The sequence below is a fragment of the Lipotes vexillifer genome, unplaced genomic scaffold (assembly GCF_000442215.2).
Source record: "Lipotes vexillifer unplaced genomic scaffold, Lipotes_vexillifer_v1.1 scaffold194, whole genome shotgun sequence".
In the NCBI taxonomy this organism is placed as follows: domain Eukaryota; kingdom Metazoa; phylum Chordata; class Mammalia; order Artiodactyla; family Lipotidae; genus Lipotes; species Lipotes vexillifer.
Window position 1 is genome coordinate 141,244 of NW_006771758.1, and position 13,213 is coordinate 154,456.

Below are 13,213 nucleotides of genomic sequence, written 5' to 3' on the forward strand. Positions count from 1 at the left end.
TATTGAAGAGGCTGTCTTTTCTCCACTGTATATTCTTGCCTCCTTTATCAAAGATAAGGTGACCATATGTGCGTGGGTTTATCTCTGGGCTTTCTGTCCTGTTCCATTGATCTATATTTCTGTTTTTGTGCCAGTACCATACTGTCTTGATTACTGTAGCTTTGTAGTATAGTCTGAAGTAAGGGAGCCTGAAGTCAGGGAGCCTGATTCCTCCAGCTCCGTTTTTCTTTCTGAAGATTGCTTTGGCTATTCGGGGTCTTTTGTGTTTCCATACACATTGTGAAATTGTATGTTCTAGTTCTGTGAAAAATGCCATAGGTAGTTTAATATGGATTGCATTGAATCTGTAGATTACTTTGGGTAGTACAGTCATTTTCACAATGTTGATTCTTCCAATCCAAGAACATGGTATATCTCTCCATCTATTTGTATCATCTTTAATTTCTTTCATCAATGTCTTATAGAGGGGAAAGTTTCCCTCCGCGGCCGGCCGCGGATCCTGTGCGGGCGGGCGCGCAGAGGAAGGAAGCGCCGGGAGGAGGCGGAGCCGCGAGCGGCTCGGGCGGGCGGTTCTCTCAACTTTAGTTTTGGCGTCTGAGGCTAGTTTCTGTCTCAGTCGGGCGCAGCCGCCGCCGGGGAAAAGAAAGGGAGGAAGGAAGGAACAAGAAGAGGAAATAAGAGAGAAAGGGGGAGGGGAAAGGCAACTAGCTGTCCGGCATCCGTCAAGGGCGTGAAGGAAAAAAGTTCTCGGGCGCGCAGGTCCGGGTCTCTCGCAGCCCCTCCCGAAGCGCAGCCGCCAGACCAGTGGAGCCGGGGCGCAAGGCGGGGGCGGAGGCGCCGGGGCGGGGGATGCGGGGCCGCGGCGCAGCCCCCCGGCGCTGAGAGCAAGGCGAGAGCCGCTCCCGCCGCCCAGCGCCGCCGGCCCGCCACCCTCGCCGGTTCTCCCATCTCGGCCCGTCGAGCCGGGGCGCCCGGCCGGAGCCCTTGCCCGCCTGGTCGGGGTGCGCGTCGAGGGAGGGAGAAACCATGGATCCCGGGCAGCAGCAGCCGCCGCCTCAGCCAGCCCCCCAGGGCCAAGGGCAGCCGCCCGCGCAGCCCCCCCAGGGGCAGGGCCCGTCGTCCGGGCCCGGGCAGCCGGCACCCCCGGGGTCCCAGGCGGCACCGCAGGCCCCCCCCGCCGGGCACCAGATCGTGCACGTCCGGGGGGACTCGGAGACCGACCTGGAGGCGCTTTTCAACGCCGTCATGAACCCCAAGACGGCCAACGTGCCCCAGACTGTGCCCATGAGGCTCCGGAAGCTGCCTGACTCCTTCTTCAAGCCTCCAGAGCCCAAGCCCCACTCCCGACAGGCCAGTACTGATGCAGGCACTGCAGGGGCCCTGACTCCACAGCATGTTCGAGCTCACTCCTCTCCAGCTTCCCTGCAGCTGGGAGCCGTATCTCCTGGGACACTGACACCCACGGGAGTAGTCTCTGGCCCAGCAGCTACACCCACTGCTCAACACCTTAGACAGTCTTCTTTTGAGATACCTGATGACGTACCTCTGCCAGCGGGCTGGGAGATGGCAAAGACATCTTCTGGTCAGAGATACTTCTTAAATCACATAGATCAAACAACAACATGGCAGGACCCCAGGAAGGCCATGCTCTCCCAGATGAACGTTACATCCCCTACCAGTCCACCAGTGCAGCAGAACATGATGAATTCAGCCTCAGGTCCTCTTCCTGATGGATGGGAACAAGCCATGACTCAGGATGGAGAAATATACTATATAAACCATAAGAACAAGACCACCTCTTGGCTAGACCCCAGGCTTGACCCTCGTTTTGCCATGAACCAGAGAATCAGTCAGAGTGCTCCAGTGAAACAGCCACCACCCCTGGCCCCCCAGAGCCCTCAGGGAGGAGTCATGGGTGGTGGCAATTCCAACCAGCAGCAACAGATGCGGCTGCAGCAGTTGCAGATGGAGAAAGAGAGACTGCGACTGAAGCAGCAAGAACTGCTTCGGCAGGAATTAGCTCTCCGTAGCCAGTTACCAACACTGGAGCAGGATGGTGGGACTCAAAATCCAGTATCTTCTCCTGGGATGTCTCAGGAATTGAGAACAATGACGACCAATAGCTCAGATCCCTTTCTTAACAGTGGCACCTATCACTCTCGAGATGAGAGCACAGACAGCGGACTAAGCATGAGCAGCTACAGTGTCCCTCGGACCCCAGACGACTTCTTGAACAGTGTTGATGAAATGGATACAGGTGACACTATCAACCAAAGCACCCTACCCTCACAGCAGAACCGTTTCCCAGACTATCTTGAAGCCATTCCTGGGACAAATGTGGACCTTGGAACACTGGAAGGAGATGGAATGAACATAGAAGGAGAGGAGTTGATGCCAAGTCTACAAGAAGCTTTGAGTTCTGACATCCTTAATGACATGGAGTCTGTTTTGGCCGCCACCAAGCTAGATAAAGAAAGCTTTCTTACATGGTTATAGAGCCCTCAGGTAGACTGAATTCTAAATCTGTGAAGGATCTAAGGAGATATACCTGAAATTTCCAAATAAGCCGGTTGTGATCTTCTGGCTAATACAGAAAAAGATGAACAAACGTCCAGCAAGATTCTTTCATCCACTATTTTGCTCTTCCTTGTCCATTGCTGCTGTTAATATATTGCTGACCTCTTCCATGTTTGGCTCTAAAGAATCAAAAAAAAACTTTTTTTGTTTCTTTTGCTATTATAACTACTGTTTGTTTTGGGGGCTGGGGGAAGTGAGCCTGTTTGGATGATGGATGCCATTCCTTTTGCCCAGTTAGACGTTCACCAGTCATTTTAACTAAATATTCAGACTTGGAAGTCAAATGCTTCACGTCACAGCATTTAGTTTGTTCAAACAATTGTTTCTTCAGCTGCCTTTGGCCAGTGAAAAAACATGACTTACTGGTCTGACAAGCCAAAAATGTTGTATCTGATATTAAGTACTTATGCTGATTTGAAGAGATAGCTGAAACCAAGGCTGAAGACTGTTTTACTTTCAGTGGGTTTTTTTTCCTCCTAGTGCTATCATTAGTCACATAGTGACCTTGATTTTATTTTAGGAGCTTATAAGGCTTGAGATAATTTCCATAGAAATATATTAATTATTGCCACATACTCTAGTATAGGTTTTGGTGGGTTTTATTGTGGTTTTTTTGTTGTTGTTGTTGTTGGTTTCTTTTTTGTTTGTTTTTTGTCTTGGTTGGGGTTTTTATTGTTTGCGAGTTTCTTTTTCTTTTTTTTGTTTTTTTTTTTGTTGTTGTTGTTGTTTCTCAGAACTTAGGCAAATTACCATTATAGTGAATCTGTTTATACTTGTAGCTTGGGGCAGTTATTGTAGTTCCTTTGGTAAATCTACATGTCCTGGTTTTTTTTTACCATCTTATTTAAATCTTGGTAATCTGCTCTCTCTATATATACCCCCACACACACTTATAATGTTTATGATAGTGTGATAGCAGAATGTATCTTTTTTTTTTTTAAGTTTTCCCTACTTTCCAATTTATTTTAAAATGGTAGCTTTGAATGTATGCATTTAGAATACATGACAAGTAGTTTATATTTCACAGGTAGTTTAAATCTGGTTGGGGCAGTCTGCAAATGTTGGTGGTAGTTTAGTGTTCTAGAAAGGGCTGTTATTATGGGTAGTGCCTAGAGGAGTCCTGTATGCCCTCTGGGCACACAATGGATATTATCTGATGAATTTGAAAGAAGCAAACAAGAAATGGCTTTATTTTCCCCTGGTTAGTCCCTCAGACTAATTTTACATCTTGATGGGAAATCACTGAGTTAGGTTCATAGTGTACATGACAAAAGTAAGCTTTATATAGTGGTTTACCTTCCTTTAGCTTTGAAAGTTTACCTTTGCCTTAGTTTTGGAAGTAAATTCTAGTACTTCAGTTCTCTTTTGTAGTGAACACATTAAGGATTACATTGAAATATTACCTACAAAATCGTTCTTCTAAGACTTGCTTCTGCTTCTGTATGCTGAGAATTGACCCTGGATAGTATATAGAATACTGTAAGGTCATAAGTTAGCTGGTAAAGTGATCAGATTAATGTATATTGGTAGTTGAATTTAGCAAAGAAATAGAGATAATCATGATTATACTTTTATTTTTACTGGAAGAGATATAACTAGAGTATGTGTCTACAGGAGTAATAATGTTTTCCAAAGAGTATTTTTAAAGGAACAAAATGAGCATGAATCAAACCTTCAGTATAAGCTATGAAGTAATACTTGGTTGTGAATTACAGTGGTATCAGCTAGCACCTCTATGATTAAGGGTCTTCTCAGTGTTTCTAGAGTAAGCCCTTATTTTCAAGGGTTTATAAGACATAAAATCTCTTTTCCTGGCTAAAACTGCTATGAAAAGCCTCAGCTTAGGAAGACAAGTGTTTTTTTTTTCTTTCTTTCTGATTACAGAATCTAAGCATTTTGACCCTTCAATTTAGAGGAGTGCAAAAGTTGGAAGTAAGAAGTTTTATATTAAGTAATTTCAGTGCTCAAAATGCAATCACTGTGTTGTATATAATGATTCATAGGTTGATCATTCATAATAATTGACTCTAAGGCTATTATTAAGAAAACAGAAGAAAGATTAAATCTTGAATTAAGTCTGGGGGGAAATGGCCACTGTGCAGATGTATTGATTTTTTTAGAGGAATAATGAAATTCTGCCTAGAATGCATAATTGAGTTTATGGATGGATGATACAGTATGTTGGCTTTTTTATGTGCAGAAGATCAAAGCTACTTGGAAGGAGTGCTTACAATTTGCCATTAAGCCACAAATTAAGATCGCATTTTATATATCAGCAGAGTAGCTTTAGATTAGGGGAGAGGGTGGGAAGGTGGGAGGGGAGTTGTGAAGACTTAGTGGGACCTTGATAGAGAACTTTATAAGCTTCTGTTTCTTCAATAAAGACTTGTCTTGCATCTTGCTGTCATTGAAGTCAGTTGTTCCTAAAATTTTAATCACTCAAGTACACCCACAAAACAAAAATATGGAGTTCTTCATTTCCTCTCACCTTTAATTTACCCAGTTATACCTCAGTGTTGAAGCAGCACCGTGGTACCTAACATACATGGTGCTTTGATCTTATCGTACCCTCTGTACTCACCTGCAGGAGACCTAAGCCTTTCTCTTTCTGAGTTTGAATCACAGCCTTGATGTGCTCTTCCTTATTTTATGTCCTTATTCGTAATGTAACGTGTTTAACTGCTTCTTGGTTGTATTGGGTGGCATTGGGATAAGATTTTAACTGGGTATTCTTGAATTGCTTTTACAATAAACCAATTTTATAATCTTTAAATTTAAAAAAAAATGTCTTATAATTTTCTGCATACAGGTATTTGTCTCCTTAGGTAGGTTTATTCCTAGATATTTTATGCTTTTTATTGCAGTGGTAAATGGGAGTGTTTTCTTAGTTTCACTTTCAGATATTTCATCATTGGTGTATAGGAATCCCAGAGATTTCCATGCATTAATTTTGTATCCTGCTACTTTACCAAATTCACGGATTAGCTCTCATAGATTTCTGGTAGCATGTTTAGGATTCTCTATGTATAGTATCATGTCATCTGGAAACAGTGACAGCTTTACTTCTTTTCCAATTTGGATTCCTTTTGTTTCTTTTTCTTCCCTGATCGCTGTGGATAAAACTTCCAAAACTATGTTGAGTAATAGTGGTGAGAGTGGGCAACCTTGTCTTTTTCCTGACCTTAGTGGAAATGGTTTCAGTTTTTCACCATCGAGGACGATGTTGGCTGTGGGTTTGTTATATATGGCCTTTATTATGTTGAGGAAAGTTCCCTCTATGCCTATTTTCTGGAGGGTTTTTTATCATAAATCGGTGTTGAATTTTGTCAAAAGCTTTCTCTGCATCTATTGAGATGATTATATGGTTTTTCTCCTTCAATTTGTTAATATGGTGTATCACATTGATTGGTTTGTGTATATTGAAGAGTCCTTGCATTCCTGGAATACACCCCACTTGATCATGGTGTATGATCCTTTTAATGTGCTGTTGGATTCTGTTTGCTAGTATTTTGTTGAGGATTTTTGCATGTATGTTCATCAGTGATATTGGCCTGTAGTTTTCTTTCTTTGTGACATCTTTGTCTGGTTTTGGTGTCAGGGTGATGGTGGCCTCGTAGAATGAGTTTGGGAGTGTTCCTCCCTCTGCTATAGTTTGGAAGAGTTTGAGAAGGATAGGTGTTAGCTCTTCTCTAAATGTTCGATAGAATTCGCCTGTGAAGCCATCTGGTCCTGGGCTTTTGTTTGTTGGAAGATTTTAAATCACAGTTTCAATTTCAGTGCTTGTGATTGGTGTGTTCATATTTTCTATTTCTTCCTGATCCAGTCTTGGCACGTTGTTCGTTTCTAATAATGTGTCCATTTCTTCCAGGTTGTCCATTTTATTGGCATAGAGTTGCTTGTAGTAATCTCTCATGATCTTTTGTGTTTCTGCAGTGTCAGTTGTTACTTCTCCTTTTTCATTTCTAATTCAGTTGATTTGAGTCTTCTCCCTATTTTTCTTGATGGGTCTGGCTGATGGCTTATCAGTTTTGTTTATCTTCTCAATCAGCTTTTAGTTTTATTGATCTGTGCTATCATTTCCTTCATTTGTTTTTCATTTATTTCTGATCTGATCTTTATGATTTCTTTCCTTCTGCTAACTTTGGGGGTTTTTTTGTTCTTCTTTTTCTAATTGCTTTAGGTGTAAGGTTAAGTTGTTTATTTGAGATTGTTCTTGTTTCTTGAGGTAGGATTTTATTGCTATAAACTTCCCTCTTAGAACTGCTTTTGCTGAGTCCATAGGATTTGGGTCATCCTGTTTTCATTGTCTTTTGTTTCTAGGTATTTTTTGATTTCCTCTTTGATTTCTTCAGTGATCTCTTGGTTATTAAGTAGTGTATTGTTTAGCCTCCATGTGTTTGTATTTTTTGCAGATTTTTTCCTGTAATTGATATGTAGTCTCCTAGTGCTGTGGTCAGAAAGGATACTTGATAGAATTTCAACTTTATTAAATTTACCAAGGCTTGATTTGTGGCCCAAGATATGATCTATCCTGGAACATGTTCCATGAGCACTTGAGAAGAATGTGTATTCTGTTGTTTTTGAATGGAATGTCCTATAAATATCAATTAAGTCCATCTTGTTTAATGTATCATTTAAAGCCTGTGTTTCCTTATTTATTTTCACTTTGGAAGATCTGTCCATTGGTGAAAGTGTGGTGTTAAAGTCCCCTACTATGATTGTGTTACTGTCGATTTACCCGTTTATGGCTGTTAGCATTTGCCTTATGTATTGAGGTGCTCCTTTGTTGGGGACATAAATATTTACAATTGTTATATCTCTTCTTGGATTGATCCCTTGATCATTATGTAGTGTCCTTCTTTGTCTCTTGTAATACTCTTTGTTTTAAAGTCTATATTGTCTGATATGAGAATTGCTACTCCAGCTTTCTTTCTATTTCCTTTTGCATGGAATATCTTTTTCCATCCCTTTACTTTCAGTCTGTATGTGTCCCTAGGTCTGAAGTGGGTTTCTTGTAGACAGCATATATACGGGTCTTGTTTTTGTACCCATTCAACCAGTCTGTGTCTTTTGGTTGGAGCATTTAATGCATTTACATTTAAGATAATTATCAATATGTATGTTCCTATTACCATTTTCTTGATTGTTTTGGGTTTGTTATTGTAGGTCTTTTCCTTCTATTGTGTTTCTGGCCTAGAGCAGTTCCTTTAGCATTTGTTGTAAAGCTGGTTTGGTGGTGCTGAATTCTCTTAGCTTTTGTTTGTCTGTAAAGTTTTTAATTTCTCCATCAAATCTGAACGAGATCCTTGCTGGATAGAGTAATCTTGGTTGTAGGTTTTTCTCCCTCATCACTTTAAATATGTCCTGCCATGCCCTTTTGGCTTGCAGAGTTTCTGCTGAAAGATCAGCTGTTAACCTTATGGGGTTTCCCTTGTGTGTTATTTGTTGCTTTTCCCTTGCTGGTTTTAATATTTTTTCTTTGTATTTAATTTTTGATAGTTTGATTAATATGTGCCTTGCTGTGTTTCTCCTTGGATTTTTCCTGTATGGGACTCTCTGTGCTTCCTGGACTTGATTAACTATTTCCTTTCCCATTTTAGGGAAGTTTTCGACTATAGTCTCTTCAAATATTTTCTCAGTCCCTTTCTTTTTCTCTTCTTCTTCTGGGTCGCCTATAATTGTAATGTTGGGGCATTTAATGTTGTCCCAGAGGTCTCTGAGACTGTCCTCAGTTCTTTTCATTCTTTTTTCTTTATTCTGCTCTGCAGTAGTTATTTCCACTATTTTATCTTCCAGGTCACTTATCCTTTCTTCTGCCTCAGTTATTCTGTTATTGATCCCTTCTACAGTATTTTTAATTTCATTTATTGTGTTGTTCATCGCTGCTGTTTTCATCTTTAGTTCTTCTAGGTCCTTGTTAAATGTTTCTTGCATTTTCTCTATACTATTTCCAAGATTTTGGATCATCTTTACTATCATTATTCTGAATTCATTTTCATGTCGACTGCCTATTTCCTCTTCATTTGTTAGGTCTGGTGGGTTTTTATCTTGCTCCTTCATCTGCTGTGTGTTTCTCTGTCTTCTCATTTTGCTTATCTTACTGTGTTTGGGGTCTCCTTTTCACAAGCTGCAGGTTCGTAGTTCCCATTGTTTTTGGTGTCTGTCCGCAGTGGCTAAGTTTGGTTCAGTGGGTTGTGTAGGCTTACTGGTGGAGGGGACTAGTGCCTGTTTTCTGGTAGATGAGGCTGGATCTTGTCTTTCTGGTGGGCAGGTCTACGTCTGGTGGTGTGTTTTGGGATGTCTGTGGCCTTATTATGATTTTAGGCAGCCTCTGTGCTAATGGATAGGGTTGTGTTCCTGTCTTGCTAGTTGTTTGGCATAGGGTGTCCAGCACTGTATCTTGCTGGTCATTGAGTGGAGCTGGGTCACTGCGTTGAGACGGAGCTCTCTGGGAGATTTTCACCATTTGATGTTATGTGGAGCTAGGAGGTCTCTTGTGAACCAGTGTCCTTTCAGGTTCATTCATTTTTTTAAAATAAATTTTTATTTATTTATTTATTTATTTATTTATTATGGCTGTGCTGGGTCTTTGTTTCTGTGCGAGGGCTCTCTCCGGCTGCGGTGTGCAGGGGCCACTCTTCATCGCGGTGCAGGGGCCTCTCACTGTTGCGGCCTCTTCCGTTGCAGAGCACAGGCTCCAGCCGTGCAGGCTCAGTAGTAGTGGCACGTGGGCTTAGTTGCTCTGTGGCATGTGTGATCTTCCCAGACCAGGGCTCGAACCCATCTACCCCGCATTGGCAGGCAGACTCCCAACCACTGCGCCACCAGGGAAGCGCGCAGGTCCATTCCTGAAACCAACTTCTCACAGTTAAAGTGTATTGACTAAAAGATCTTCCTTCTTCAAGAGATTCCAAACCTCTGTAGGACACTTCATTGTAATTGGAGAAAAAAGAAGAATGAAATCAGTCCAGCAGCTGCAGGAGGCAGAGGCAGCTCCCAGGACTAGGGATTGAGGAGGAGGAAGGGCTGAGACTTGCCATTAGAGCAGACAACCTCCAGAGGGCGCTGAAGCACCGGCAGAACCCACCTGCCACTCCCACTTTGGCACTCCAGGGTCAGATTTGGGTTTAGAGATGGGATTGCTCTAACCCCAAGGAGGTGAGTAGAGAGGAGGGGTTGGTTACCAGTCTCCTCTGACTCTCTGGCCTAAATTGCCTGGCTTCACAGTGGGGACAGAGTTTTGTTTTCAGCAACTGTTGGGGCACTTCCAGGCTGGTTGGGTTGCCCAGTGGCCTGACAGCCTGACAAGCTCACTGCGGTGCGACCGCCCTTTGTTTCTCCAGAATCTGTACTTCTGGAGGTACGTGGTTGCAGGAGCCCATTCACTGCCACTCCCCAAGTGGGATGGCACCCTCCCTGGCTGTACCCCATGATTGCCAGGTACTTGAAATGACTGCAAGTTTTTTTACTTCAAGGAAAAGCCCACATAACCGCTTCTGCCTCATAATGTATGGGATTTACTATAATTGAAGGACATTATAAAGAACAGGTGGAAAACTCACCTGTTGGTCTCCATGTAGGAGTTTATTTTCCATGAATCCCTCCTACATGAGTAGATAGCAGAGGTTTATTTTTGTTCCTATGTGTGTAGTTGTGGCAGAGGATGTAGGTATGGGGATTTGAAGCCCTCAAAGAAATATTCTTAGAACTCTCAAGACTTCTCTTGATTGGAACTGAAAGAGACCTGGAAAAGGAGGAAAAGAAAAGGAGGAGGGAGAAAGAATTACTGTTTCTCAGTAAATTCACCTTCCTGGTTGATTGTTCTGTCTTCTCATTTCTTTTAACTTCTATGTATGTCTAATGGAATAATGTAGAAAGGCTGATTTTTATGCTATAAAAGATTTCACATCACAAAAAAGCTAGAAGTGGCTAACAGAACTTATTCAAATCCATTTTAGATAGAGATTTTGATATTAAATTTGTATACTAAAATGGGTTAATCCAAATTTTCTTTCTTTTTGAATGAATAGTTGTCACATTTTTGTAGATAATAATTTATCCTAGATATACAAAATTGTGAGAATGGGTAACATTTTTTACCACTTAAATGATTTCTTTTAAATGAATATATTGTACATTTTAAATGCCAGTGTTATGTCTTACATGTTGTTTTTTAATTCCTTGATTTCCAAAACTTGTTTATTTAATTGATTTCTAATAATCTGTTTCCCCTTTATTGTTTCTTTATATTTTATTGATCTATAGTTAATTTACATTATTATATCAGTTTCAGAGGTACAACATAGTGATTCATAAATATTTAGGTTCCTTTCCATTTATAGTTATTATAAAAGAGTGGGTGTATTCCCCATGCTATAAAGTACACCATTGTAGATTATTGAATTTTATCCATAGTGGATTATACCTAAAAATCTCCTACCAGTATTTTGCTCCTCCACCCTGTCTCTCCCTGCTGGTAACCACTAGTCTGTGTTTTAATCTGTGAGTTTTGTTTTTTTGTTGTTGTTGTTGTATTCAATTTTTTAGATGCCACGTGTAAGTGGTAACATACCATGCTTGTTTTCTCCGTGACTTACTTTACTAAGCATAATACCCTCCATGTGCATCCATGTTCTTGCAAATGGTAAAATTTCATTTTTTTGTTGAAGTCATCATAAAAAATCTTTTTATCCACTAACTTATTGATGAACACTTAGTTTGACTCTATATCTTGAGTATGGCAAATAACACTGCTATGAACATTTGGGTGCAATTATTTTTTTGAAATAGTGTTTTTGTTTTCATCTGATATATATCCAAGTGTGAAATAATCGGGATATTATGGTAGTTCTATTTTTAGTTTTTTGTGGAACCTCTCTTCTGCTTTCCACATTAGCTGCACTAATTCACATTCACATCAACAGTGTAAAAGAGCTTCCTTTTCTCCACATCCTCACTAACCTTTGTTATTTGTGATCATTTTGATGACAGCCATTCTGACAAGAGTGAGGTGATATCTCATAGTTCTGATTTGCATTTTACTTCCGGTTAGCTATGTTTAGCATCTTTGTGAGTTCTGGCTGTCGATCTGTATTTTTTCCTTGGAAAAATGTCTATTTAGTTCTTCTCATTTTTGTAGAAAATATTTTGGGTGTTTTTTTGATATTGAGTTGTATGTGCTCTTTCTGTATTTTAGATATTAACCCTTGATTGGTCATCTTTTTGGTGTTAACCTCTTACCATGTGCAAATATTTTCTCTCATTCAGCATGTTGTCTTTTTATTTTGTCTTTGGTTTCCTTTGTTGTGCAAAATCTTTTCAGTTTAGTTAAGTCCCATTTGTTTATTTTTGCTTTTGTTTCATTTACCTTAGTAGACTGAACGTAAAACTGTTGCTATCATTTATGTTGAAGAATGTTCTATATTTTCCTCTAGGGATTTTATGGTTTCTTGTCTTACATTTAAGTTTTTATTCAGTTTTGAGTTTATTTTATATATGGTGTGCTAAAATATTCTAATTTTATTCTTTTCCATGTAGCTGACCAGTTTTCCCAGTCCCACTTATTGAAGAGACAGTTTTTTCTCCATATTGCCTGCTTTGTCATAAATCAATTAAATATAAGTGTGTGGGTTTATTTCTGGGATCTCTATTCTATTCCAGTGATCTTTCTGTCTGTTTTTGCTCCGGTACCATTCTCTTTGATTTCTGTAGCTTTGTAGTATAGTCTGAAGGCCAGGAGCATGATGCCTCCATCTCTGTTCCTTCTCAAGGTTGTTTTGGCTATTTGGGGTCTTTGTGTTTCTATACAAATTTTTAAATTACTTTTTCAAGTTCTGTGAAAATGCTTTGATATTCTGATAGGGATTGCATTAAATCTGTAGATTGTCTTTGGTAGTACGGTTATTTTAAATGTATTAATTCTTCCAGTCCATGCACATGCTATATTTTTCCATCATTTTGTGTTGCCTTCAACTTCTTTCACCAATGGCTGATAGATTTCTGAGTACATGACTTTTACCTGCTTAGGTGTGTTTATTCCTAGGTATCTTATTCTTTTTGATGTGATTGCATATGTTATTGTTTTCTTGATTTTTCTCTCTGTTAGCTTCGAGTTTTGTTTTTTTTCTTTTCTAATTCCTTCAGGTGTAATGTTAGGTTGTTTATTTGATATTTTTCTTGTTTCCTAAGAATAAGCTTGTATCACTATAACTTCCCCCTGTGAACTGTCTTGGCTGTGTCCTATAGATTTTGGATCATTGTGTGTTGATTTTCATTTGTCTCTGGGTATTTTTAGAATCCCTCTTTAATTTCTTCAGTGTTCCTTTCCTCCCCTTTTATTCCCTTCACCTGTGATGTGAGGACTCTTTTTAATATGTTTGGATTTCTTTCAGTTCCTTTTGTGTGTGTGTGTGTGTGTGTGTGTATATGATTTTAAGTTGCTGATCTCTTAATTTCAAATGGACATTAACAACCCTGCATTTTTACTCTCCTCCCCCACAATTACTGAATTTGACATTATATTTTACATGTACTTGTTCTGTGTGTCCCTTAACTTCTTATTGTGGATATAGATGATTTTATTACTGTTTTATTTCATCTTTTCTACTAACGGTGTACATGGTTGATTTACCACCTT

At 40.1% G+C, this 13,213-nt stretch overlaps 1 protein-coding gene across 3 annotated transcripts; it reads left to right on the forward strand.

Annotated features, from left to right (window-relative positions):
* Nucleotides 1–1,026: 1,026 nt before the first annotated feature.
* On the forward strand, nucleotides 1,027–2,953 carry LOC103087231 (yorkie homolog). Of its 3 annotated transcripts, none has more exons than XM_007447108.1 (2): nucleotides 1,027–1,089; nucleotides 1,135–2,953. In XM_007447108.1, exons 1-2 carry the CDS (start codon nucleotides 1,027–1,029, stop codon nucleotides 2,494–2,496), a joined length of 1,425 nt encoding a protein of 474 aa, XP_007447170.1. In that variant the 3' UTR covers nucleotides 2,497–2,953. The 3 variants fall into 3 exon arrangements, with proteins under 3 accessions (XP_007447170.1, XP_007447171.1, XP_007447169.1); XM_007447109.1 differs by having other exon boundaries at nucleotides 1,027–1,717; nucleotides 1,808–2,496; XM_007447107.1 differs by having other exon boundaries at nucleotides 1,027–2,953.
* Nucleotides 2,954–13,213: the final 10,260 nt, after the last annotated feature.

Excerpts from the sequence above, each read along its gene's own strand:
- LOC103087231 (XM_007447107.1), top strand. The coding sequence starts at position 1,027 with ATGGATCCCGGGCAGCAGCAGCCGCCGCCTCAGCCAGCCCCCCAGGGC.